Source organism: Oncorhynchus mykiss, chromosome 30 (assembly GCF_057628025.1).
Source record: "Oncorhynchus mykiss isolate SJ-2025 chromosome 30, ASM5762802v1, whole genome shotgun sequence".
NCBI lineage: Eukaryota > Metazoa > Chordata > Actinopteri > Salmoniformes > Salmonidae > Oncorhynchus > Oncorhynchus mykiss.
The window spans coordinates 15,842,478-15,868,410 of record NC_143051.1 but is presented as its reverse complement, the minus strand read 5'-3'; the positions used below and the strand labels follow the sequence as shown (position 1 = coordinate 15,868,410).

At 40.4% G+C, this 25,933-nt stretch overlaps 1 protein-coding gene across 16 annotated transcripts; it reads left to right on the top strand.

The window, feature by feature from the left end:
• Positions 1-501: 501 nt before the first annotated feature.
• LOC110488009 (protein argonaute-2) lies at positions 502-22,237 on the top strand. 16 transcript variants are annotated; one of them, XM_090227644.1, is made up of 20 exons: positions 502-804; positions 2,348-2,390; positions 9,261-9,461; positions 12,317-12,437; positions 12,714-12,895; positions 13,250-13,386; positions 13,735-13,869; positions 14,121-14,208; positions 14,452-14,599; positions 14,820-14,939; positions 15,168-15,290; positions 16,388-16,521; positions 16,739-16,923; positions 17,155-17,314; positions 17,800-17,890; positions 18,315-18,509; positions 18,824-18,958; positions 19,065-19,166; positions 19,490-19,689; positions 19,883-22,237. In XM_090227644.1, exons 1-20 carry the CDS (start codon positions 780-782, stop codon positions 19,989-19,991), a joined length of 2,634 nt encoding a protein of 877 aa, XP_090083770.1. In that variant the 5' UTR covers positions 502-779; the 3' UTR covers positions 19,992-22,237. The 16 variants fall into 16 exon arrangements, with proteins under 16 accessions (XP_090083770.1, XP_090083766.1, XP_090083768.1 ...); XM_090227640.1 differs by having other exon boundaries at positions 18,315-18,521; XM_090227642.1 differs by having other exon boundaries at positions 16,385-16,521.
• Positions 22,238-25,933: the final 3,696 nt, after the last annotated feature.

Sequence of the window (25,933 nt, the reverse complement as noted above, 5' to 3'; positions counted from 1 at the left end):
ATTTGAACCAGGGTGTGGTGACACCTCTAACAATGAGATGCAGTGCCTTAGTCCGCTGCGCCACTCGGGAGCCCATATTTGAGGAGGATAAGTAGGGGGACATAGGACATATGGCATGAGAAGGCTGGGCTGCTTTGGCCTACTAGCTACACCAATACAAAATCATCCAGTAACAATAATGAATGTTAAGCTAGTTCGCAGGACTTTTGTGGAATCCACGAGATGGGTTTATCAGTGAGCATATATTTCAAATACAACATGCCCCGAAAATGACTGCTGTTTATTCTTCCAGTGCATTCGGCAGTGGCCAAATTAAGTAAAATTACACATTTGGTTGGTAACGTTACAGCTATTTTAATATTGTAGTGTTTACAGGGACCAAATGAAATACATTCATTGCACTTTGGTTGATTCATCTTCCTCTGAATTTCGCAATGTTGTAAAATGAACACGATCCAAGGAAAGACCGCGCGGGGATAAGAGAGTGGACTGTGTGACATCACACAGATCCTTCCCTAGCCTCTCTCGGCATAGCTCCGGTTTGTGTTGGGGGGATGGTGCCGTGCCGAGGATGATAAAGCTCTCGTGGTGTTGTAATTTACTGCTTGGCTAAAACCTTCCACTTCCTACCCGAGCCACCCACACTGTTTTATATATATATATATATATATATATATATATATATATAGTACCCATTTACGTATGTATTTTGGCGACGTTTAAGAAAAGTGGAGTACCCGTACGTACGACCACAGAGTGCACGCTGAACAACCGATAAAATGTATTCCAGTGGAGCAGCTGGAGGTAAGTTTAGCATTTTGCTAGTTAGCAAGACGGATAGCGAATAAATGTGCTGATAGTGATAGTTTGGCTTTTGGGGCCTCTAATCATTTACACGGTTTTGTTTTCATTTTGTAACATTGTTCGCCAAGCTCAGTTTAACATTTTGTCCCTAAGTAGCTAGCTAGATCTCGCGTTAGCAAGCCTTGCCACCGTTTGCCTGGCCTGTTGTTGTTAGCTAGTTAACTAATGTTAGCTAAGCTTGTTGAACTGGCTAACGATAGTTGGAAGTCGATTAACTTCAATCTTGTTCAAGTCCAATCCTAAAGCAGGAGACATTTTGTGCATTTTTTTTTTATATTTCAAATAATAGATGGTTGGCCAGTAGCTAGCTACCGAGCTAGCTCAGAGGAACTAATTTTTAGTAAACTAGCTAACGTTAGCCTGCTAACGGGCAGTCGCCTTGTTATCCAACGGCGGCTTGTTAACCTTTTCAAATGTTAGCTAGCTAACTTGGTTTGCGTTCTAATGAATTAGTTAGCTACCTGTTAACCATTGCTTGTTGTCTAACTTGCTAGCTGACTAACCCGCTACATTTCGGAGACTGTTTGCACCGAGTTATTCTCTTTGCCGTTAGCTACCATTATGGGGACCAGTCAGCTTGCTATATATTGAGCTAGCAACAATCCTTAAGTTGTGCATCATTCGCTAGCTACATTTAACTAGATATTAAGTTGAAATTGAGAATGGGGAACTAATTGTTTGATCACTAACAAAATGCCATTAAGTGAAGGCCAATTAAAGAAAATATCCTCTCCTAACATGCTGTTTTAGTTTGTGCAGGTGGGAACATGGCCTGGTATTTAGGTTGGGAAAAGCATCGATGGTGACGAGTAGCGTTAGCGAACAGATATGTTATGCTATACTACTAGTGGGTAATTTTTCATTACTCTTAAGTTGTTCAAAGTGGAGCCAGTTATGTGAAAATGAATATTTGCTAGAAAACAAGGTTGCACCACTGGTTGACTATATCCAGTTAATTATTTCCAATCCTTACTGAGAATGATGGTGACCAGTTTCAGGAAGATGGTTGGTTTTAGGAGTGGTCAGATTGCCAGGTTGCTGAGCTGCTGGTGTGTACTTGTTGATAAGGGAGCTGAAAAATTGGATCAGCAGTTGTACATGATTCTGTTCTAAGGCTGATAAGAGGGTGAGGCATTTGGAAATGGGTAGTCGGTGTTCCAGAAGATGCAAGCAGGTACGATGGATGGGTTGGAAAACCTACCTCAATGCAGGGATGAGGGATTCCACTGTAGTCCAAATTGTACCTTTATCCACACTACTCCATCGAGTAAACAAGCGTACTGGTAGGGTCTGTAGTTGCTATCTATGCAGCATTAAACTATAGGGCATGAAAATGAACATGGAGAATGAAGTGACAAGGTTTTATTTGGGCATTATGAATAGGAGGACGTTCTAAGAATAATACAGAACATTTTGTGATCCATGCAGCCTTCATTTTAATCATTGTGAGTCATGTCAATTGACAAATGTTTTTCTCTTCTAGCTGCTGAGATGCTTGAACCACCTCACTCCTCGGGGTCAATTGGCTCTGGTAAGCTTCTTTCACACCAATCTTAGGGTACTTTAACACTAAATTAGTTTGGAGTGACTTTTCAGAACTGTGGCATGTTTTCCCCCCTTTAGTTCGGTTTGTTTGGACTGGTGTGAACCAGGGCTGTGACGATTCCAGTATCGCAATATTTTTTTCCATGGCAAAAATGAAAACACAAAGCAGAACAAGCTCTTTGGTCCTTTAATAATCTGCTGAATGTAAAATATTGTGTGCTATAGCTAGTGTTGAGCAACTAGTGCATTTTGAGGTTTGTGTTAGATTATAAAAATAAATAACAAATAGGGGTCTATTTTTTTTATTTTTTACATTAATTGCGTTATGTGGGTTGAATGCTGTAACACAGAATAAAACAATTGAAGTCCCATGATGGTAGTGACTGCCCATTTACTTGTCACTTATTAACCATTTATTCACTTGAATAAAATATTTAAATGGTGTATATTAGATTTGTTTATTTCATTCCAAGTCAGCATCTCATCTCTAGAGCTTCTGCCTATGCTGTCTGGCAAAAATCACAATTTTGTATACTGAACAAAAATATAAATGTAACGATTTTACTGAGTTACAGTTCATATAAGGAATTCAATCAATGAAAAAAAATTAATTGGGCCCTAATCTAGGGATTTCACATGACAGGCCAGGAGTGCAACCATGGATCCCCAGGCCCACCTACTTGGGAGACAAGCCAATCAGAATGAGTTTTTCCCCACAAAGGCTTTATTAAAGACAAATACTCATCAGATGTCTGGGAGGAACAGTGGGTTAACTGCCTGTTCAGGGGCAGAACGACAGATTTGTACCTTGTCAGCTCGGGGATTTGCAACCTTCCGGTTACTAGTCCAACGCTCTAACCACTAGGCTACCCTGCCGCACCACACTCCCTCAACTTGAAACATCTGTGGCATTGTGTTGTGTGCCAAAACTGAACATTTAAGTGGCCTTTTGTTCCCAGCACAAGTTGCACCTGTGTAATGATCATGCTGTTTAATCCGTGTCTTGATATACCACACCTGTCAGGTGGATGGATTATCTTTACAAAGGATAAATGTTCACTAATAGGGATGTAAACAAATTTGTGCCCAAAATTTGAGAGAAATCAGCTTTTTTTGTGCATTAAATTCTGGCGTCTTTCATTTGAGCTCATTAAACATCGGACCAACACTTGACTGAACAAAAATGCAACATGTAAAGTAAATAAGTCATACTTTTATGACTGCTGAATACCAACTATCAATCACTTAGATCATGTATTTTCAGGTAGATGCCTCGTGAAGCAACAGCTGCTCTTATATCACCTCACGATTGAGTGTTGTTCTATTCCGTGACGGTCATAAAAAACGCAGATTGGACAAGTGCCCTAATAAATATTATATATTTTATACAAAAGTATATGGACACAAATTATACAAAAGTATATGGACACAAATTAGTGGCTATTTCAGCCACACCTGTTGCTTGACAGGCTTATAAAATTGAGCACACAGCCATGCAATCTCCATAGACAAACATTGGCAGTAAAAAGGCCTTGCTGAAGAGCTCAGTGACTTTCAAGGCTGTTATAGCATCAAAGTGGGGAACAACTCCATATTATTGCCCATGATTTTAGAATGAGATGTTCGACGAGCAGGTGTCCACATACTCTTGGTCATGTAATGTAGATGCACAATGGATTATGGTCGTAGTTAATTACCAAGTTTTAGGTGCTTAAGTCGGTAGACTATTGGCCTGTTGGAAACTACAACTCCCTACTACATCGCACAGTTCAGGACGGATTTGATTTATCTCTAGAGAAACTGCAATGTGTGCAGCATTGAGCTCACAGAGAGAAACACATGGAATTAAAATAATTGAACTGACACCAGTCCATTAGTTAAAAAAAAAAAAAAAAGGAAAATAACCACAGTTTCAGTTAATCGCTCAGCACTGGCTATAGCTTGGAAAATAAATGTGACTGGATGACGTTTAAAAAAAATATTTTTTATTTTCTTAAACATTAGGGCTGTTTTCCTTTCTACAATGCTAACGAGTATCTTGATACTGGTGTTGTCCCAGCCCTAGTGTGAATATACTATCTGAACTTGGGAATGTACAAAATGACACAACGTGGGTCGCTCAAAGGGTGGAGCTATAGGCTACTGAATTTAGCCTACTCGCGTCGTAAGATGGAGCTGCTATTGCGCTGTTTCCTCCCGCAGGTTGTTGGAATACCAACGTTTGGGACAAGTTATGCTGATTAATGGTAAAACATGGATTTAATGTGAGTTTTCTCTAAACAAATGACTGGTATGAACATGATTCTGTTAAGCCATCTTAGTTTGACATTTGGCAATGTGAAACCAACCGGACCCAAAAAAATTAACAAATAACTGATTCAACTATTGCTCAGAACTACAGTACCAGTCAAGTTTGACATACCTACTCATTCCAGGGTTTTTCTTTATTTTTAAGATTTTCTACATTGTAGAATAATAGTGAAGATGACGACAACACTATGAAATAACACACATGGAATTATGTAGTAAACACATGTTAAACAAATCAAAATATACAGTGCCTTGCGAAAGTATTCGGCCCCCTTGAACTTTTGCCACATTTCAGGCTTCAAACATAAAGATATAAAACTGTATTTTTTTGTGAAGAATCAACAACAAGTGGGACACAATCATGAAGTGGAACGACATTTATTGGATATTTCAAAAAAATGTAACAAATCAAAAACTGAAAAATTGGGCGTGCAAAATTATTCAGCCCCTTTACTTTCAGCGCAGCAAACTCTCTCCAGAAGTTCAGTGAGGATCTCTGAATGATCCAATGTTGACCTAAATGACTAATGATGATAAATACAATCCACCTGTGTGTAATCAAGTCTCTGTATAAATGCACCTGCACTGTGATAGTCTCAGAGGTCCGTCAAAAGCGCAGAGAGCATCATGAAGAACAAGGAACACACCAGGCAGGTCCGAGATACTGTTGTGAAGTTTAAAGCCGGATTTGGATACAAAAAGATTTCCCAAGCTTTAAACATCCCAAGGAGCACTGTGCAAGCGATAATATTGAAATGGAAGGAGTATCAGACCACTGCAAATCTACCAAGACCTGGCCGTCTCTCTAAACTTTCAGCTCATACAAGAAGACTGATCAGAGATGCAGCCAAGAGGCCCATGATCACTCTGGATGAACTGCAGAGATCTACAGCTGAGGTGGGAGACTCTGTCCATAGGACAACAATCAGTCGTATATTGCACAAATCTGGCCTTTATGGAAGAGTGGCAAGAAGAAAGCCATTTCTTAAAGATATCCATAAAAAGTGTTTAAAGTTTGCCACAAGCCACCTGGGAGACACACCAAACATGTGGAAGAAGATGCTCTGGTCAGATGAAACCAAAATTGAACTTTTTGGCAACAATGCAAAACGTTATGTTTGGTGTAAAAGCAACACAGCTCACACCATCCCCACTGTCAAACATGGTGGTGGCAGCATCATGGTTTGGGCCTGCTTTTCTTCAGCAGGGACAGGGAAGATGGTTAAAATTGATGGGAAGATGGATGGAGCCAAATACAGGACCATTCTGGAAGAAAACCTGATGGAGTCTGCAAAAGACCTGAGACTGGGACGGAGATTTGTCTTCCAACAAGACAATGATCCAAAACATAAAGCAAAATCTACAATGGAATGGTTCAAAAATAAACATATCCAGGTGTTAGAATGACCAAGTCAAAGTCCAGACCTGAATCCAATCGAGAATCTGTGGAAAGAACTGAAAACTGCTGTTCACAAATGCTCTCCATCCAACCTCACTGAGCTCGAGCTGTTTTGCAAGGAGGAATGGGAAAAAATGTCAGTCTCTCGATGTGCAAAACTGATAGAGACATACCCCAAACGACTTACAGCTGTAATCGCAGCAAAAGGTGGCGCTACAAAGTATTAACTTAAGGGGGCTGAATAATTTTGCACGCCCAATTTTTCAGTTTTTGATTTGTTAAAAAAGTTTGAAATATCCAATAAATGTCGTTCCACTTCATGATTGTGTCCCACTTGTTGTTGATTCTTCACAAAAAAATACAGTTTTATCTTTATGTTTGAAGCCTGAAATGTGGCAAAGGGTCGCAAAGTTCAAGGGGGCCGAATACTTTCGCAAGGCACTGTATATTTGAGATTCTTCAAAGTATCCACCCTTCGCCTTGACAGCTTTGCACATTCTTGGCATTCTCTTAACCAGCTTCATGAGGTAGTCACCTGGAATGCATTTCAATTAGGTTAGGGGCCCTTGTATATACAGAAGAGTGCCCTATTTGGTAAAAGACCAAGTCCATATTATGGCAAGAACAGCTCAAATAAGCAAAGAGTAACAACAGTCCATTACTTTAAGACATGGTCAGTCAAGAACTTTTTAATGTTTCTTCAAGGGCATTCCAAAAAATAAGTTAATTATTTACCAGACTCAGAAATTGCAGACCAAATAAATTCTTCAGAGTTCAAGTAACAGACACATCTCAACATCAACTGTTCAAAGGAGACAGCGTGAATCAGGCCTTCATCGTCAAATTGCTGCAAAGAAACCACTACTAAAGGACACCAATGATAAGAATTGCTTGGACCAAGAAATGCAAGCAATGGACATTAGACTGGTGGAAATCTGTCCTTTTGGTCTGAGTCCAAATTTGAGATTTTTGGTTCCAACCGCCGTGTCTTTGTGAGATGCGGAGTGGGTGAACAGAGGATCTCTGCATGTGTGGTTCCCACTGAAGCATGGAGGTGGGGGTGCTTTGCTGGTGACACTGTCACTGATTTATTTAGAATTCAAGGCATACTTAACCAGCATGGCTTCCACAGCATTCTGCAGCAATACACCATCCCATCTGGTTTGCATGTAGTGGGACTATCATTTGTTTTTCATCAGGACAATGACCCAACACACTTTCAGGCTGTGTAAGGGCTATTTGACCAAGAAGGAGAGTGATGGAGTGCTGCATCAGATGCTCTGGCCTCCACAATCACCTGACCTCAACCAAATTGACATGGTTTGGGATGAGCTGAACCACAGAGTGAAGGAAAATCAGGCAACAAGTGCCTAGAATATGTGGGAACTCTTTCAAGACTGTTGGAAAAGCATTCCAGGTGAAGCTGGTTGAGAGAATGCCAAGAGTGTGCGAAGCTGTCAAGGCAAAGGGTGGCTACGTTGAAGAATCTCAAATATACCATATTTTGATTTGTTTAACACTTTTTTAAATTTATTTTTGGGTTGTTTTTTTTGGTTACTACACTATTCCATGTGTTATTTCATAGTTTTGATGCCTTCACTATTCTACAATGTGGAAAATAATGTAAAAAATAAAGAAACCCTTGAATGAGTAGGTGTGTCCAAACCTTTGACTGATAGTCTGTGTGAAAACACTCTTAAGGTTACTACAAGCTTCATTCCGTTGATCTACTCACTTGCGTGTCCAGGGGTGGAGTGGGATTTTTGGAGCAGTGGACAGCTTTTGGTAACATGATGTCCCACTACCATTTACAAGGGGGCGCTGGCAAAACATTTGCAATGTTTTTATTTTTTTCATTTTGTGAAAGCAAGGAAGAGTAGCTTGCCCTTGCTAGCCTTTTAGAGCTTCCCACATCTTTAAATGTCTTGATTCTGACAGGCAAAGGACATTGGATATAAAATAGGGCAAGTATAACTGTAGGAATCAATTAGGTAGTGTTTACCGGCAAGAAACACTGGACAACAGCTGACTGCACTGGAGCACATCGGCCATGTCCGAAATCTGTCTTGCCTGCTACTTACTAAAACGACATACTGTGTACTAATTTTACTGCGTCCTATTAAGAACTAATGCAGTAGGTAACATATCAAGATACTAGCCTCACCCATCCTGAGGATGTGTCATGTAATGCCCAACTGTGTTGATTCCTACCATTCTTTCATTTAGGTACAGGGCGTCCACTTATCTGATTATCGGCTGTTGTCAAACAGACTCAGGAATAACGATTCTCTTCAAAAGTGTGCAGTGAATTCTAATAGATGACAAGCCGAAATGAGTAGAACAGCGAGGCATTTAAAGCATACTCGATTTCAAAGATTCACATACTATAAAACATTTTTTGCATTCGTAAAATGCCTACTATTTAGAGCTCAAGTCAGGTTGTGTCCGAATAACCATTATTTTCCAAAGGGACTTGTTTTACATCATATGTCCTGAATTTCAGGGGTCTGATATCCCCTTCTCTACCTATTACAACAAAGCTGGTTATCACGTGGGATGCCAGTTATTCTTAGACATGCTGATTAGAAGTTGAAAATTTGACCCTCTCGTCATAGCTAAGCTTCTGAGGAAACACACATAATCCCTAGGATTAACAGACCGCTAAAGAAAAGACTGACTTTGAAACAGTTTTGCCAAGGCAGCAGCTAGTCTTCCAGCTAAATTAAGGCAGTTATATACATTACATTTCATAACTTCACAACACATTGTGTGCTCTCAGGCCATTACTCCAATAAGAAATCCATGTGTATGTGGGTGTGTGTTATTGTGTGTGTGTGTGTGTCTCTTCACAGTCCTTGGTGTTCAATAAGGTGTCCAAACTTGGTCAGGGCTCACCAACCAAATAGTTCAAGCATGTCAGTCAAATGCTTTGAACATGCAACTATTCAAATTCAAAAAATAATATTCTAGAACAATCTTGTGTGTTAGCGCAAACAGACCTGGGACCAGGCTAGAACAGTGTGTCTTGCTATATTGTGATAATGAATATAGGAGTTGGAAAAACTGCACAAACACATCTGGGACTAGGCAAAATCCATTCCATCTGTACAGTTATTAACTTGTTTTTTTGTTTGCTTCCTACCCCTGACCCCTCTGATCCAGATCCCCCATCTCCCCCAGTGCCAGAGTATGTGTTCAAACCCCCCTCGCGGCCGGACTTTGGCACCATGGGCAGGACAATCAAACTGCAGGCCAACTTCTTTGAGATGGAGATCCCCAAACTGGAGGTCTACCACTACGACATTGACATCAAGCCAGAGAAATGCCCCAGAAGGGTCAACCGGTATGGAACCATTTGATTTGGTTTACAGGCTTTCACCTGAGTATTCAATTATCTAGTTAGAAGTTTCCAAAGTTCCAGAGTATATCGAAGTATTTTTTTTAACCTCCCGCTTTGGGCTGGTGGTGTTAATGTGTAGTTCATAAAACCATAATCTATGAGCAGAATGACTTGTTTTACCACAATTATCCACGAAATCCCTAGTTTGAAAGAGACTATTTTTCTGGAAGCTGTGCTGCGCCATTTTCCCCATGTGAGCTAGGGATGGGTATGAGTAATCGAGTACTTGAACAGACGTCAAAACTTTACCTTTTAACCAGAGATTATTTATATATATATATATATATATATATATATATATATTTGGTGTATTTTCTTTTTTCTTGAAGGCTACGTTAATTTGCTTTTACTCGAGTTCCATTTGTACATATGCATTTGGGCGACACATAAAAAAGAAGCCAAGTATCACAGAATTCTGCTCCCTAAATTCCCTTACCCTTCCATGTCTCACTTACTCAATTGCGTTCCAACTGCTCCCTCCACAAATGCTTGCTGAGTGGATTTAGAGAATAAAATGCCTATTAAAATGTATCTAACTGATGGGATACACAAGCTACATTCCTTGCCAAATGACAACAGTTTCATCACAAATTCAAAATGGACTGGCTGACTGAAGGTGGGAAATATGTGTTCAAATAATGAGCTGAAATTATGGAACAGTTGCATAATTTTCTGCTTGGGGTCTTAGTGATTGTCACTAGTTACCACAGCCACTAAGTCAATTGCTATATGTGACCGACCGGCTCGATTCAGTCCCATGTAGCAAAATTTGAAATATTTAAAAGTAGAGACTCGGCTAGAAAATGGTATGTCACACTACAGATGAGGAACAATTGAAAAGTAATTCTGCTTTGAAAGTTGATAAACTTGTAACCCCACTTTTGAGAAAAGGGCCCTTGAATGTCTTGGTACACCTACTGGAGAGCTCTTTGTCTACACTCATTCTGCATCATTCACACCCTTAAGCCTTAGCCCCACCCAACTTTTTAAGGATTCACATGTGAGGCCATGTGCTAAACAGTGAGTACGGTCATGTACTAAACCACCAAAGCTTTCATAGCTAGAGTGACGAAATAGAAGCAGGGCATTCTACCAGATAATTTTAGAACTTGGACACTCGTTGGCTTAATGTTATATCGTAATTTGACTTTGGTGCTGGTCATTATGTTCACATTTAGTCTCTGGTAAACACACTATCAAATCCCAAGTTTATTTGTCACATACACAGGATACAGAAGGTGAAAATGGTACAGTGAAATGGCTACTTGCATAATGGAGTTTTAAAAAAAAGTTTGTGTAGCTAGCTAAATGATGAACCATAATCCCAACTCATAACGTTACCACCCTGCGTGAATCTACAGGTGGCTAAATGGTAACCAACTAGGTTCAATGTTAGCTAGCTAACATTAGGCTATTGCTAGCAATGCAAATGTCTTTGAGATACAAGTAATATACATACACGTAACATTAGCCAACGTTGGCTGGCTCTCTCGCTAGCTATATAACTGTATGCTTTAACTTGCAATGAGAACTACTTTTGGGCAAAATTAGAATGGTATCATATATTAAATTGTAGCTAGCTAGACTCTTACACGTGTACACAAATGAACGCTTCTCCCTCTGTCATGGATGCCATGGTTGCCCTTCGTTTGAAGACGTAATCCAGAGATGTGTTTTATACAACAGCTTTCTGTGTTCTCTTTTCAACTCCCTTGTAATCAAATGCCTACATTTCTCTCCTTAGCTATCATACTCTTGCTTCCAACAGGCATTCTACTGATTTCAAAACTCGGTCCTCCAGAAAGTGGAGAGCTATCGTTCAAAATCTGCGTTAGAAAGGGTTACCTACACGTATTAAGTAGCTCATTATAGACCGACGCGTGCTACATGGCAGACCAATCCAAACTCATCTCGGCATGTCCAATCCATTTATCTCAGCCAATCATGGAAAGCGGGAAGGTTCCTGTTTTCTCCGTGGCTAAACCAACTAGGCTTGTAATTTAACAATTGTATTTGTATTTACAGATGGCATACAAGTTTGTTAATAAGGCACATGAAAGTTCACGTGTTCCAGAAGGCATTTCTGCCCCAAAATGCATTTGGCAAAAAAAAAAAAAATGTAATGCTCAAATGCCTCTCCTGTGAAGTAGTGATGCGCAACATTCACCTAGTTTCCTGAAACGTGTCACATATCGTGAAAACCAAAAGGAAAATCTGTCTTAGTATAAGGTTAGCAGTGTTGTTAAAGGTTAGGTTTAACATCTGATTTTTAAGAAGCAAAATTGTAGAAACAGTTGGTTTATGACTTTGTGGCTGTGGTAACCAGTGACGACCCTAGTCTGCGAACTGCTAGTGCCATTTACAATTGATTAACCTAGGCTATAAACCCCCTAAATATAGACAGGTTCCAGACTGAAAATATGAAAACTTTTCATATTTGATAAAGACTAAATACATTAAGCATAGGTCTAATACCAAACAGATGTCGTGGCCACAGTTCATCCACATGCAATGTACATTGTGGAATTGTTAATCCGTTTAGAAAACTTGAAAGAACAGAATAAACTAAATCAAACGTCAACATCGAAAATACATATTTTTTTGTAACACTGAAATGTCTTTCAACTCTCCAAATTGAGCCTTGTTTCAAATGATCACTCTTTGAGAATAACTGTTCCAGATGCACATCACTTCTGTTATATGACAGTTTGTATGCTATAAAATAGGTGTCTTGACTGTGATAAGGACTGTGTACTGTGTTGATAACGTCTCATATGCTCCATTTTTGTTCTTCTCAGTGAAATTGTGGAGCACATGGTACAGCACTTTAAAACGCAGATCTTTGGGGATCGAAAGCCAGTGTATGACGGGAGGAAGAATCTCTACACAGCCATGCCCTTACCCATAGGGAGGGAAAAAGTATGTCTCCCCATCTGACCTGAGGTGTCAGTGATGTAATTGTGATATTATGGGACTATCGATGTGATTACATGCAATGTGGTACTATATTAATGACATCCATGATATTGGATGGAGAGTGGTTTTACCTTGTGTATAGGCTACATATGTAAGGTCTTGACTTGCCTGGTGAAATGAAAAATATGAAAAATATATTTTATTAAGCTTTTTGATGCTTTGACTGGGTAGTCATGCCAATTTTAAACACACTAAACACCTGTACACGCACACTGACAGGTGGAGCTGGAAGTGACCATCCCAGGTGAGGGGAAGGACAGGAGCTTCAAAGTGGCCATAAAGTGGGTGTCCTGCGTCAGTTTGCAAGCTCTTCAAGAAGCCCTGTCGGGACGACTGCCAAACATCCCCTTCGAGACCATCCAGGCCCTGGATGTGGTCATGAGACATTTGCCCTCTATGAGGTCAGTCTTTTCCCCTTGAAAACAACCAGTATATTTTCGCTAAGTAATATTGGTATTTAATGGTGGTATTTATAGTTGCATACAAAGTTCTCAGACAAAATGTGCAAATAGGCTTAGCATTACCATGTCTGCTGTAATACATTGGTCCACATACTTAATGACCCTCAGGTCATTTCTTCAATCTTTCCCTCAAATTTGTTCATAAACCACTGTTTTCTCTATACCTATGCACACACCATTTACATCTAGTGTATTTGGCCCTGTTTATTCAAATTCCTCTGTCAGGCTTCTTGTGAAGCCAGATTCTGTTGAGACTGAGGTGAATCACATCGTCTTCACACCCTCTTCCACCAGGTACACCCCCGTCGGACGTTCTTTCTTCACCCCTTCAGAGGGATGCTCTAACCCCCTGGGCGGGGGCAGGGAGGTCTGGTTTGGGTTCCACCAATCAGTCAGGCCTTCCCTGTGGAAGATGATGCTAAACATTGACGGTAGGTTTCACGCAGGAAATGTCTGCGTCCCAAATGGCATCCTATTCCCTAAATAGTAGGGAGTGTGTCTGACTAGAGTATGTCTCTGTGTTGGGTGTGTGACTGGAAGGAGGATAGAATCTCATTCCATGGTATGTTTCAGGCAGTAAATATATTTAATTCTTCCTAAAGTGTTGATTGGGTGGGGCTTGTACTTTTGAGGTGATGCCATTGGTCCTAAAAAGGTAAACCCAACCAACTATCCTCAATCAAGTGCAACCTACATAATCAGACGTTACTGTATGTATTTGGAAGCCGGAGGATAGGTCTGTGAATCTCATCGCTCTGTTTGGTGTTTTGTTGTTCCAGTGTCTGCCACCGCGTTCTACAAGGCTCAGCCTGTGATTGAGTTCATGTGTGAGGTTTTGGATTTCAAAAGCATTGAAGAACAACAGAAGCCCTTAACCGACTCCCAGAGAGTAAAGTTTACCAAGGAAATCAAAGGTAATCATTCATTACCAGGTAATCAATAGTTGCGTTGGGTTGTTTTTTTTGTCTGTCTGAGTGGAAATGCTTTAATACTTATACCCAACAATTCTGTATTATTATAATAATAAATATTGATAACTATTTGTGTATTGAAGTAAAAATCTGATTTGAACTCTGTTATTTAAAAGTAGCATGTGATAAAATTGGAAAATGTAATTGTTCAGTATGTGTGAATCCGACCATTGTTTTGCCGTTGTGATTCTCAGGTCTGAAGGTTGAGATCACTCACTGTGGTCAGATGAAAAGGAAGTACAGAGTATGTAATGTTACCAGAAGACCGGCCAGCCACCAGACGTAAGAAAGAACACCATAAAAGATTCCCAACTACTGCCTCAATTCCTTTAGTATCTTGTGATATAACCAGGAATGGTTTGCATAGGGATGTAAAACAAAAAAACTGCTTAACACATCTTTCATGCACAGATTTAAGAGCAGATACCAATAAAGACAAACAGAAATCACCACTTGGGATCTTGAATCCCTTTGAAAATCCAATCAAACATTTTTTTTCTTTATTTCTCATCTGTTTGACCTCAGGTTTCCTCTGCAGCAGGAGAATGGCCAGACCATAGAATGCACAGTAGCACAGTACTTCAAAGACAAGTACAAACTCATACTACGCTACCCCCACCTCCCCTGTCTACAGGTTGGACAGGAGCAGAAACACACCTACCTCCCCCTTGAGGTCAGTCTGCAGTCTCCCCTCACAACCTCAGATGGTTTACTGCCTGGTTCAAATTGTTACAAAGAATGAGGTCCCTGGAGGTATTATAGAAACTCCAGTTTGCTGTTGAAACAGTGAAAATGCCTTGTATCTCTAGGGTATGGGAGATTAATCTCCTGGTTGATGATGCCTTCTTAATGTGTCCCTGAGGGTATTTATTAATAAAGTTGTTTGTGTCCAGGTATGCAACATAGTAGCTGGCCAGCGGTGCATCAAGAAGCTGACAGACAATCAGACGTCCACTATGATCCGTGCCACAGCCCGATCGGCACCCGACCGCCAGGAAGAGATCAGCAAACTGGTAAAGTTACAGTTACTGGAATGAACTCAAGCACTGAGAGTCTTGAAAGCTGATTTTTATGCACTTAAAGTATGTATTTGGTTTTAACTGAATGTACAATGACTGAACTGCTGTTATTGAACCATTGGTGGCCTGACCATATGCAAATGTTTTCTTTCAGTCTTTCTGAAGTCCTAGTGTATAATAACCCCTTTTGAATTATTACTGCTGACCTTTTACCCTTTTCAGATGAGAAGTGCCAACTTTAACAATGATCCTTACGTGCGTGAGTTTGGGGTGATGGTGAGGGATGAGATGACCGAGGTGAATGGCCGAGTCCTCCAGGCCCCATCTATCCTCTACGGGGGGCGGGTAGGTTTCTGCCATTTAAGCTGGATTGTTTGACTGATTTAGATCATTCTAAACCACTTGTTGTTGGCTCTGATGCGTAAGAACAGTGCACTGATGAACCACAGTTCTGTAGGTATATTATGCAAAAATAAACTTGGTACTGAGCTTTTTGGAGTGTTAATGTTATCATTTGTGTTTTGAATGTGAGACATATCCCAGTTGGGTGTAATTGTCTTAATTTTTTTTTATTGCTTAACCCGTGTAGAGTTTTTATTTTTTACCACAAGCTAGGTTTCCATCCAATTTGCAAGAGATTTTCATGCAAATATTTTTAACATTGCATTTTCCCACCAGAGATGTTTCAATCAAACTGACTTTTTGCAGATAAAAGGCTATGGATGAAGGGCACATAAAAATAACTTTGCTATTAAATTCCCATGTACCGGATGAAAAATGCAAGTTAAATAGGTTTCCATCGCAATTTCAACTCTACTGATGGTTTTGTCACAAACTGTTGTGTTCTATAGAGAATGTGCCCACTCGTCTTGGCACATGCGCTCTAGCCAACAGCTGGCAGTGTGGGTAGGCTACCTACATGAGACAAATATGGCTCTTATCCATAATAATATCTGTCAAACAGCAGCGAAGCATCAATCATCATGTCACCAGAATAAGACCCTCAATATTTATTGGAAAGGAGCATCAAGGTCATCACCTTGCACTTTCATCACCCTGTGAAGTACATCATAACTTGTTTAATTTGTAGCCTAATAAATAATAAACTGCATGCTTTCCTTAGTTGTAGTGGGAGGACCACAGAACATATCATCGTGTGACTCCAAGTTCGCTTCGTTAGGATGGTTATTATATCAATATTTGCGCATAAAGGTGTTTCCACCTCCATTTCTTAGACACAAAAACATCCCACCATTTCGAACTAACAAATTGTCTTGTCAGCATTTATAAAATTGTACCGGTATTTTATGTTTCCATTAGTCTAGTCGTGACTTTTTTTCATGCCTCAGGTAATTCATCCGCATGAAATGGTTGGCTGGAAGAGTGGTTACAGACAACTATTTGTTTCTGACCCTTACCTCTTCTCCCTTTTACTCAAGCAGAATAAAGCAATAGCAACTCCCATCCAGGGAGTGTGGGACATGAGGAACAAGCAGTTCCACACTGGCATAGAGATCAAGGTGTGGGCCATCGCCTGCTTCGCCCCACAGAGACAGTGTACTGAACTTCTGCTCAAGTAAGAACTGCATCTGCAAGGATGGGGATCTATTATCAAGTTATTGTTGCAGAAATCTTGATAGTATTAAAAACCATTCATTTCTTCTACCAATTCCTCGACGGTATTAAAAACATTAATTACTTCTACATATTCCTTGCGTGTTTGCCTTTTATGATTTCCATATTTTAGGACTATTGTTTCCCCATCTAACCTCTAATAAACCTGTTTCTCTCAGGGCGTTTACAGACCAGCTGCGTAAGATTTCTCGTGACGCGGGGATGCCCATCCAGGGCCAACCCTGTTTCTGTAAGTACGCCCAGGGGGCGGACAGCGTGGAGCCCATGTTCAAACATCTCAAGTACACCTATCAAGGCTTGCAACTGGTGGTGGTCATCCTGCCTGGGAAGACGCCCGTCTATGGTGAGGAAAGTTCCTAAGTGAATGGCTGTTTCCTGTTTTTATAGATTAACCTGTACATCCTCTTGGTTCAGCTGGAACACTGTGCTCTAAAAGGGTTTTTGGTATGTTTCCTGGATTATCTTTCCAACTGTATCAAATCTCATATATAGACTTTCTAACACACACCGTTAACTGTATATCTCTCCTGTTGCGCTGACATGGCCTGTCTCCCTTCCTCCCTGTGTGGTGTAGCTGAGGTGAAGCGTGTTGGTGACACGGTGCTGGGCATGGCAACCCAGTGTGTCCAGGTGAAGAACGTTCAGAAGACCACTCCCCAGACCCTCTCTAATCTCTGCCTGAAGATCAACGTCAAGTTGGGCGGGGTCAACAACATCCTCCTCCCACAGGGCAGGTCAGTGTAGAACCTCTCTCATTAACATGGGCTGGTTGTTGTCATCAATCAAATGGAGTGTTGTACATTTGTTCAAAATGTATAAACTGGTATACATTTGTCAATGACATCTGAGACTGGTGGCTTGTTTCAACATGCTCATTCACCTATACATCCACATGCAGGGCTCAAAGCTTTTTTACAAGGAGCACGTGTGCCTAAATTGAAAAATAAAGGAATTTAGGAGCACAGTGAAAAAATATTTGCGGTAATAATGTTACAATCCTTAAATATTCTAGGCGCACTGGTGCTCCTAAATATAAATTACAGGTTGCACTGCAAAAGATTTTGGCGCCTATGCAAGCGAAATGGTTGCACTATAGAGCCATGATATGCCGTAAATGAGATGAATTTGTTTAAACTATCATGTTTCCGTCCATTCTTCTGTTCACACTTCATCGCTAAGGATGGCTCTGGTTAACCTTGTGGGTGTTTATTCTTTCCAGGCCCCTGGTGTTCCAGCAGCCAGTTATCTTCCTGGGTGCTGACGTCACTCACCCTCCTGCTGGAGACGGGAAGAAGCCTTCCATCGCGGCAGTAAGTCAGACGGACCAGACTCTTCATAGGGCCTTGTGTCAACTACCTGTGAATGTAGGGGTGCATCTCAATAGTGTACAGTAGTTTATTTTACTATACCCACAACCATGTTCTGCTAGGGAGGCAGAGTGCATCTCAATAGTCTACTGTGGTTTATTTGACTATGTCCAACATCTAAAATGGAGAGGACTAAGGAGAACTATAGTCTACCACTCCACCTAGCTCACTGATGGGCTTCCACCTGACTTGCAAAAAATCTAAGTGTGCCCTGTGCTTCCTCAGACGTGATTCTTCATGATTAATCAGCAATTCCTGCTTATCTAGCCATCCTCCATTCACATATAATTGAGATTGAACTATGCCCCTAGCCAAAATCCCTTATGTGTAATATTGTCCTGATCACATCCCTGTGACTCTTTTCTAGGTGGTGGGGAGCATGGACGCCCACCCCAGCCGCTACTGTGCCACAGTGCGGGTACAGCAGCATCGCCAGGACATCATCCAGGACCTGGCCACAATGGTCAGAGAGCTGCTCATCCAGTTCTACAAGTCCACCCGCTTCAAGCCCACCCGGATCATCTACTACCGCGACGGCATATCTGAGGGCCAGTTCAACCAGGTTAGACTTGAGGTAGACTTGAGGAAATAGGATTTCAATTCAATTGCATGATCTGTAATTGTACTGTACAAACCGTGGGGCGTGAGTAGAAAGATATATATTTTTGTTTTTTGTATTGGTTTCTGTTTATTGGTTACTGTTCCAATTTAATTCTGACTGCCCGGTCGTTGTCTTTACTGAGATCAAATCAGATATTTTGGTTGTTTGGGAGTTTCCTTTTTGGTTTGCCCTGCTGTGTTTCTATTGGTTACTGTTCTGACTCCTTGTTTTGAACTGGTATAAATGGACATGCTGTCGTTTTGGGGTTTATCCAGGTGCTCCAACATGAGTTACTGGCTATCCGTGAGGCCTGCATCAAACTGGAGAAAGACTACCAGCCCGGTATCACCTTCGTGGTGGTGCAGAAGAGACACCACACTCGACTTTTCTGCATGGACAGAAACGAGAGGGTTCGTAATCTCTCCAATTCATACTGACCACTATTACTGTAAAAGAAATGTGCATATTAAATGCCTACATTGGGATATTATATGATTCCTAATGTGTTTTGTTCAGGTTGGTAAGAGTGGCAACATCCCTGCCGGCACCACAGTGGACACCAAAATCACTCACCCATCGGAGTTTGACTTCTATCTGTGTAGCCATGCTGGCATTCAGGTAGGAACCAGCCAGTGTCCCGGGGTGCATCCCAAATGGCACCCTATTTCCTATGTAGGGTACTACTTTGTGTGCGCTATATGGGAATAGGGTACAATGTCTGACACAACCCAGGACACTATAGAGCTAAGTCGTGGAGAATGGACCCACCGCCAGCTTCACTAATATTATGTGCTTTTGAGAGAATCTAATTGTAGTTTCTCTGCTCAAAACGTTTTTATAATTTGGACTTTTCAAATTTCTAGATGTTGGTTATAGTAGAGCCAAAAAGTAAATGACTAATCCATTTACAATAAACATTTATCATTTGTAATTCCCCTCAGGGGACCAGCCGACCATCCCACTACCACGTGCTGTGGGACGACAACCATTTCACCTCAGACGAGCTGCAGGTACTCACCTACCAGCTGTGCCACACCTACGTGCGCTGCACCCGCTCCGTGTCCATCCCAGCGCCGGCCTACTACGCCCACCTGGTGGCATTCCGTGCCCGCTACCACCTGGTGGACAAGGAGCATGACAGGTAAGAGACATCACCATGTTTGCTGTAGACCATGACCATCAGTTACTTTAATAGGGTATTTCCATCACTGCACTATTCAGATTGTGGTAGACGAGTGATTACCAGAAGGTGATGAAGGGTCTTAAATGTATTTTTTTTTTTTAAGAATTCAGACTGAAGAATTCACTAACTCTTTCCCCTGTGATCATTCCAGTGCGGAGGGCAGTCACACGTCGGGACAGAGCAACGGGCGTGACCAGCAGGCCTTGGCCAAGGCAGTTCAGATTCACCAGGACACACTGCGCACAATGTACTTCGCCTGAAGCTCCAAGCCTGGGCACCGGGGTCGGCAGGGGTGAGACAGACCCCACAGGGAAGAAACCTTCACTCCTCCCACCTAACCCCTTTACTGTGTCAGGTGTGGGCATCAGTGGGTTTGTGCCGTCTATTGTCTCTCCTCACCAGTAAGGGGGAATGATAAGTGTCATCCCAAACAAATTGGAATGGTTTCTTTTCCAAAATGTCCACAATTGTTTTCAAACCCACACATGCAAAACCACTTTCTTCCCCTCTCCCTGGCCTAACCCTGGTCATTATTAGGCAGTAGTATGTAAAATGATTCTTCAGAAATCGGTTGTGGTGGGGTGGACTCATTTATTTGACATGTTGTACATTTTGTCTGTATTTGTAAATTAGTAGTTTACAGAGTTTGAGCAAAGGAAAAGCTTTTATTAGGAAATACTTCTATCAAAAACTAGAGGGCAGTATCCTCACACTTTGTTTAGAATCTAGACACAAGGTCACACTAAACTGTTTTCTCCATAGTTAAACTTAAAAAAAAAATAGGGATAAAGGGAGGTGGGCATATCGAAGATAAGGGCCCGATTGAAGGTTTATAATCATTCTTTCTCTTCACAACTTCATTATTTATCAGCCAATCAAAGCAAAGTGCACTGACCAGATGGATACTTTGACCAGGACACAAGTACTTATCATGTTGTCTTTTCATTTGTATGTACAGCTATGAATTGAACAGGCCTGTGTACAGTACCAGCCGCAGAGTATTTGTCCATCAACACTGGTGACCAACACACGTTTTTATGCTGCATCTGATGACAGCAAGCATTCGATTTTCATTAGACTTTGAAACTGTTCACACTTATTTTTAATCAAGACCTATACAAATTAATAATATGAAATCTAAACTGTCGGCAATTGTTGCTCTCTCTTGCCTTTTTTTACTTGGACTGAGTCGTTTTGTCAATCTATGGTCAGTGTTGCAAGAGAAACTTACTAATAGAATGGGACTGGTTCCTAACAGACACCTTTTTATGTTCTCTGAGCCTTGTTACATGTTAAGACATCTACAATAGGGGGAGGTCAAGTCTCTTCAAATTACATTTTTGTATCCCCTTATTTTCATGTTGTCTTTCTAAAAAAAAAAAAAAAAAAAAAAATGTAAAAATGAATTTGTGTGTAGATGACTCACACATTCGATTTGGATATGTTAAGCCTATCTGTAGTTTTGATCTTTTTAAAATGGTTTCAATCATGGTTTTCTCCTTGCTGGGGGGGCAAGTCGTGTTGCTGGCATCTTGTAGTACAGGCGTTGGTGCATGAATCGGTACAGTAGAGTGAGCCTATGCTCCAAGTGTCACACAGCTTAGGGACTGAAGAATGGGGTGGGGTTCTATTGGGCGGAAAAGGATTCCGGAGGCGGATATGTTCTCTTCATTATTGCTCAGCAAAAAAGGGGGGCAATTATTCGTAGTCAAGCAAAGGTTTTGTTTTTTTAATTGTGGTTCTTTGTAGCATAGCCTTGAGGGACGTAAGGTATATTTTGAATAAGCTTTTAGAAGAGATTGTTAAAATTATAATAGAAGCATTTTTTTTTATTGGCCCATATGTAGTTGAATTAAACTAAGTCAAATTGGCTTTATTTGTATACGCAGAACTTTCATGCAAAAAAAATGTAATGCCTTCCAAAACTGAAATTATACTGATCTTTACTATATTTATTTTTATTCCCTTTTCTGTTCTCCCGAATAATTAGATTTTAGCAGGGAATTCTTCATGTAGCCTAGATGGGCTAGCTTTTATCCCTCTTTTCTAACTATGCATTGTTTTTAACCAAGAAATTTTTAGCAGTGATGTTTCTCAAATATGAATTTAGGGTATTTTTAGAGTAGTAGTAACTTTTTGTTTTGTTTTTTTGCTTGGTGCATTTAATAGTGTTTGTTGTGCTTCTTTCCTATACCTTTGTAATGGTATGGGGGATTGTATTTCATTTGTATGTTTGCTAGCACAAATTCGGTATATACTTTGTAAAACAATCTCTCTTCTTAGCCAAACAAGATTACACATTTTGTACATTGATGCACAAAAGGACAGCTTAATTACAGGTGCTAGATGTTTTCTCCTTCACTGTAATGTCACCTTAAATCTGCGATGGACTTCACTTGCCGTAAGTATGGTAATAGATGAAGCATTTTAGAACATATTTTCTTTCTCCCTTAACGATATTCATTACTTTAATTTCTTATTCCCTGTAAAGTAATCCAAAATCTGACTGTTTGTTGGGCATTCTTAGAAATCAAGTACTTGATATTTACTGTTATGTCAATATTATTATTTGGTGCTGGTCTTGCGACTTGTAAATTTGGATGCACTTTTCATAGAAGTCAACTTGGTATGAATTCCATTGATTGGTCGAGCCAAGCAGGAAACTCTAACGTACATTATGAGTCTGGTGCAATTGTGTTGAAATGGCTGTGTGTTCTACCTCTTGTTACCTGTTCAAGTGTTATGGTAACGTCACACTGCTGGTCATTTCTTCATAATTACACAGGATATTATATCTGGTAGGCATCATTTGAATCTTACATTGTCATGAAATGGAATGATTTTGAGTGTTTGTCATGTGACAGTCGGTGAACCTGCGTTCTGTAATCATAGTTCTTGTGCACGATCCTAAAAAAAATTTACATTTTTTTTTTTTTTTTTAAGTGGTTAGAGAGCTACATGATCTTTAGTGTTGAGCTGAAATTATGTTGGTCCAACCAAGCTTTTGACTTGTCCTTTTTTTTTCTATGCGCCCATGGAACAGCATTAATTTAGCGCCTTTTTATTTGTGGTAAAATGTTTTAAACCAGCCAATGCAAAACATACAGAAATATATCACAACTTCATTGCATATCCTTGGAGATGGATGGTATGTTACCTAACTGACTGCTGGAAAACATGTTGGTCAAGCCAAGGCTAACAATTATAGCTGCTCACCCACAATTTGATGATTTACTATTGTAGCCTATGTCATCTGTCTTTTAAACTATTAGCTTGATACTGAATATGCAACATTTACTGCTGTGCTCCCATAGATACACATGGGGTACATGGAAAGGCATCTCCCATGTTGCTTTAATTGGGTCATTGAATATAGCTGTTCAGTGAAATATTAACATTTTTGTTTTGGAATGCATAGTCTAAGCTCTGCCTCGCGTTTATTCAGGTTATTGTTTGCTACAGTCAATCGTACAGAGGGCAGAAACATGTAGTCAAGTGGACTTGATGTTATTGATAGCTTGAGTTTGTTTTTTTGCTATGGAAACTATGATACAAGATGTGTGCTTGTCCATTGAAATGTGAATATTTCCCTTTCAATGTGGATAATGCTCAATGCTTCATACTACCATTTTTCATCAGTTTTCCCAACCTGAAGTCTGCCCCACCCTTTTCATCCTAAACTTGTTTCTTGGGAGATGTGGTCTTGTTTTTACTGCTTATACGTGTTTTAAGTTACCTATTTATACACAGCACCTTAGATTATATCGGACCTGTACAGTATTGCTTTTCCTGAAAATATCCAAAACATTTAATAATGTTCTTTTTTGCACTAAAATAAAAAAAAATATTTTGGAGCTGTTGTCTAGTTGAGTCACTAGTGTTGTCTCAGACGGATTGAGAGATCAGATCAGCTGGTTTGATTCATCATGATGCTTACATTGTTTAATACTAGGCTAGTTTGTCAGGTGAGACCATTAACTCATTGCATTGACAACTGGTCCGAGATAAACACACGTGCACCTCGAAGTCAGACATTCAGGTGGTTACACCTAGGCCTATTTGTTGAGGGATTCTCCCAGCCAACCAGCATACATTGGCTGATTCACTGAAAATAATGCCTTTTAACGTCTTTGTCAGATAAATAACTGCCACTGGGTTGTGATTGAAACTCCTCCCAGAAGAGGGTGCTAATTCATGCATTTATTTGTTTTGAGCTTTTGTTTCTATGGCCATGAAAAAGCTTGAAGGTTGTGAGTGAGACAACAGCATATGCAAAGATGAAACTGACATCATACCATGTATTAGGATACTGGGTGGACGTCTGATAGTTGTGAACATTGTGATTTTGTATATTGTACTGGTTGTGTAAATGTGTAGCTATAGTCTGATGCCAAAGTTTGTGTGTGGAAAGTGTTCTGCAAGTTGGTTGTTAAATATGTATTACTTGCGTTTATGGTCGCCAGAAATACGACTTCCATAGAGAAATCACATGCATCAACGAATGTGGTAGAACTAGTGTCATATCAGTATGTAGGAGTTATCTGCAAACCTTAAGCTTTTTTTGTCAACATACATGTAACTGCCAAAATTATGGTAACATTTCAGGGGGGTTTTCTGGGTCAAAATGGGGCTTGGGTGGTTGCGTGGCAACCGAAAATGTTAGAGGCCCTCCTGTTGGCCGCAGTGACAATGTTGCTGTTTTAGGCACATTTTCTGCATTTCTACACATTTTGCCATGGCTTATGCTATCCGAGTGACTCAAACATAACACAATCAATGGGGGCCTCATGCCATGACAAATACTCCTGAAAGCATCATTTTGGGGATTTTAGATTCTCCTCGACTGTAGCTTTTTATTTTGGTGATTTGTTGGTTCTCAAAGAAATGATATAAAAACTTTTTTTTAAAAGTGTGCGTGTATGGGATACCTAGTCAGTTGTACAACTGAAATGTGTCTTCTGCATTTAACCCAACCCCTAGGTCTGTTTTCTACATACTTTATCTGGTTTTAGTCATTTTATGTTTACACTGATTTTTTTTTTTACTGTTTGGACATAGGCAGCCTGAAAAAAACCCCACTTCTGTGCAGAAAAAACTCTGCACTTGAGTAAATGAGGGATACAAATTATAGTGAAAGCAGCTGCTTCCACATGGGTGTGGTTCCTGAGTAAATTAAGCAATTAACATCCCATCATGCTTAGGGTCATGTATAAAGATTCTGGGAAGGACGTTATTTTGGCTACCAAGGCTATGCCTCCATAGGATGACAATGCCTCTATCCACAGGGCACGAATGGTTTGATGGAAATTATGTAAACCATATGCCATGGCTGTCTGTCACCAGATCTCAACCCAATTGAACACGTATGGGAAATTCTGAGGCGGTCCCTGAGACGGCGTTTTCCAACACCAAATGGTGGAATTTCTCATTTGAGGAATGGTGTCACATCCCTCCGATAGAGGTCCAGACACTTGTAGAATCTATGCCAAGGTGCATTGAAGCTGTGCTGGCCCAACGCCCTATTAAGACAGGGGGGTTGGTGTTTTCTTTGTTTTGGCCGTTCCCTGTAGTTACATAGCTATTTAGTCTTTTTGAGCCAAATCAGGAATGTACACAAGTGAGATACAATTGCCATAGGGAACTCAACAGTTCATGGGTATGTTTGTGTGGTGTTGTACCAAGAAGTACACTAGTGGCTAGATTGAGTGAACTGAAAAATGGCAAGCCCAAGTAAATAATGATGCAAAATAACATTTTAAATTGTGCACCTACCATCTCCGGTTCTTAATTATTACCTGAAATCTCAAGATGCTTATTGACCTCCGCCTAGTGCTTTTCTGGGTAAAAGACCACATTTACATACACACAGTATTCCGGATAATAGTTCATATCCCGCTTAAGCTCTTATTCGGGATAAGCTGTTTACATGCACCTTTTGATATCCCGCTCACGAGTATCACTGTGTCCATGAATAAATGGAATATTCCTTATTTTAAGTTCAGAGGTTAAATTGAATAGTAAGTGGAATATGGACACTGACTGTAGGCCTATAACCTCTCACATGCAGAGTAATATAGTAAGTCCTGCAGAATGATGCATTTATTGCAGTAAAATTATAGAACAAATTTTAATTTTGTTTTGGGAACAAGAGTGGAGAAATTAGATTTCCTTCAGCATCTCTTGACAAAAATGTGACTGCACG

Bases quoted from the DNA above. Each gene is read 5' to 3' on its own strand.
- LOC110488009 (XM_090227633.1), top strand. From the start codon at position 780: ATGTATTCCAGTGGAGCAGCTGGAG. The intron at 16,522-16,738 runs GTAAGAACTGCA...TGTTTCTCTCAG, and splicing joins TGTACTGAACTTCTGCTCAA to GGCGTTTACAGACCAGCTGC. The intron at 19,690-19,882 runs GTAAGAGACATC...TGATCATTCCAG, and splicing joins GTGGACAAGGAGCATGACAG to TGCGGAGGGCAGTCACACGT.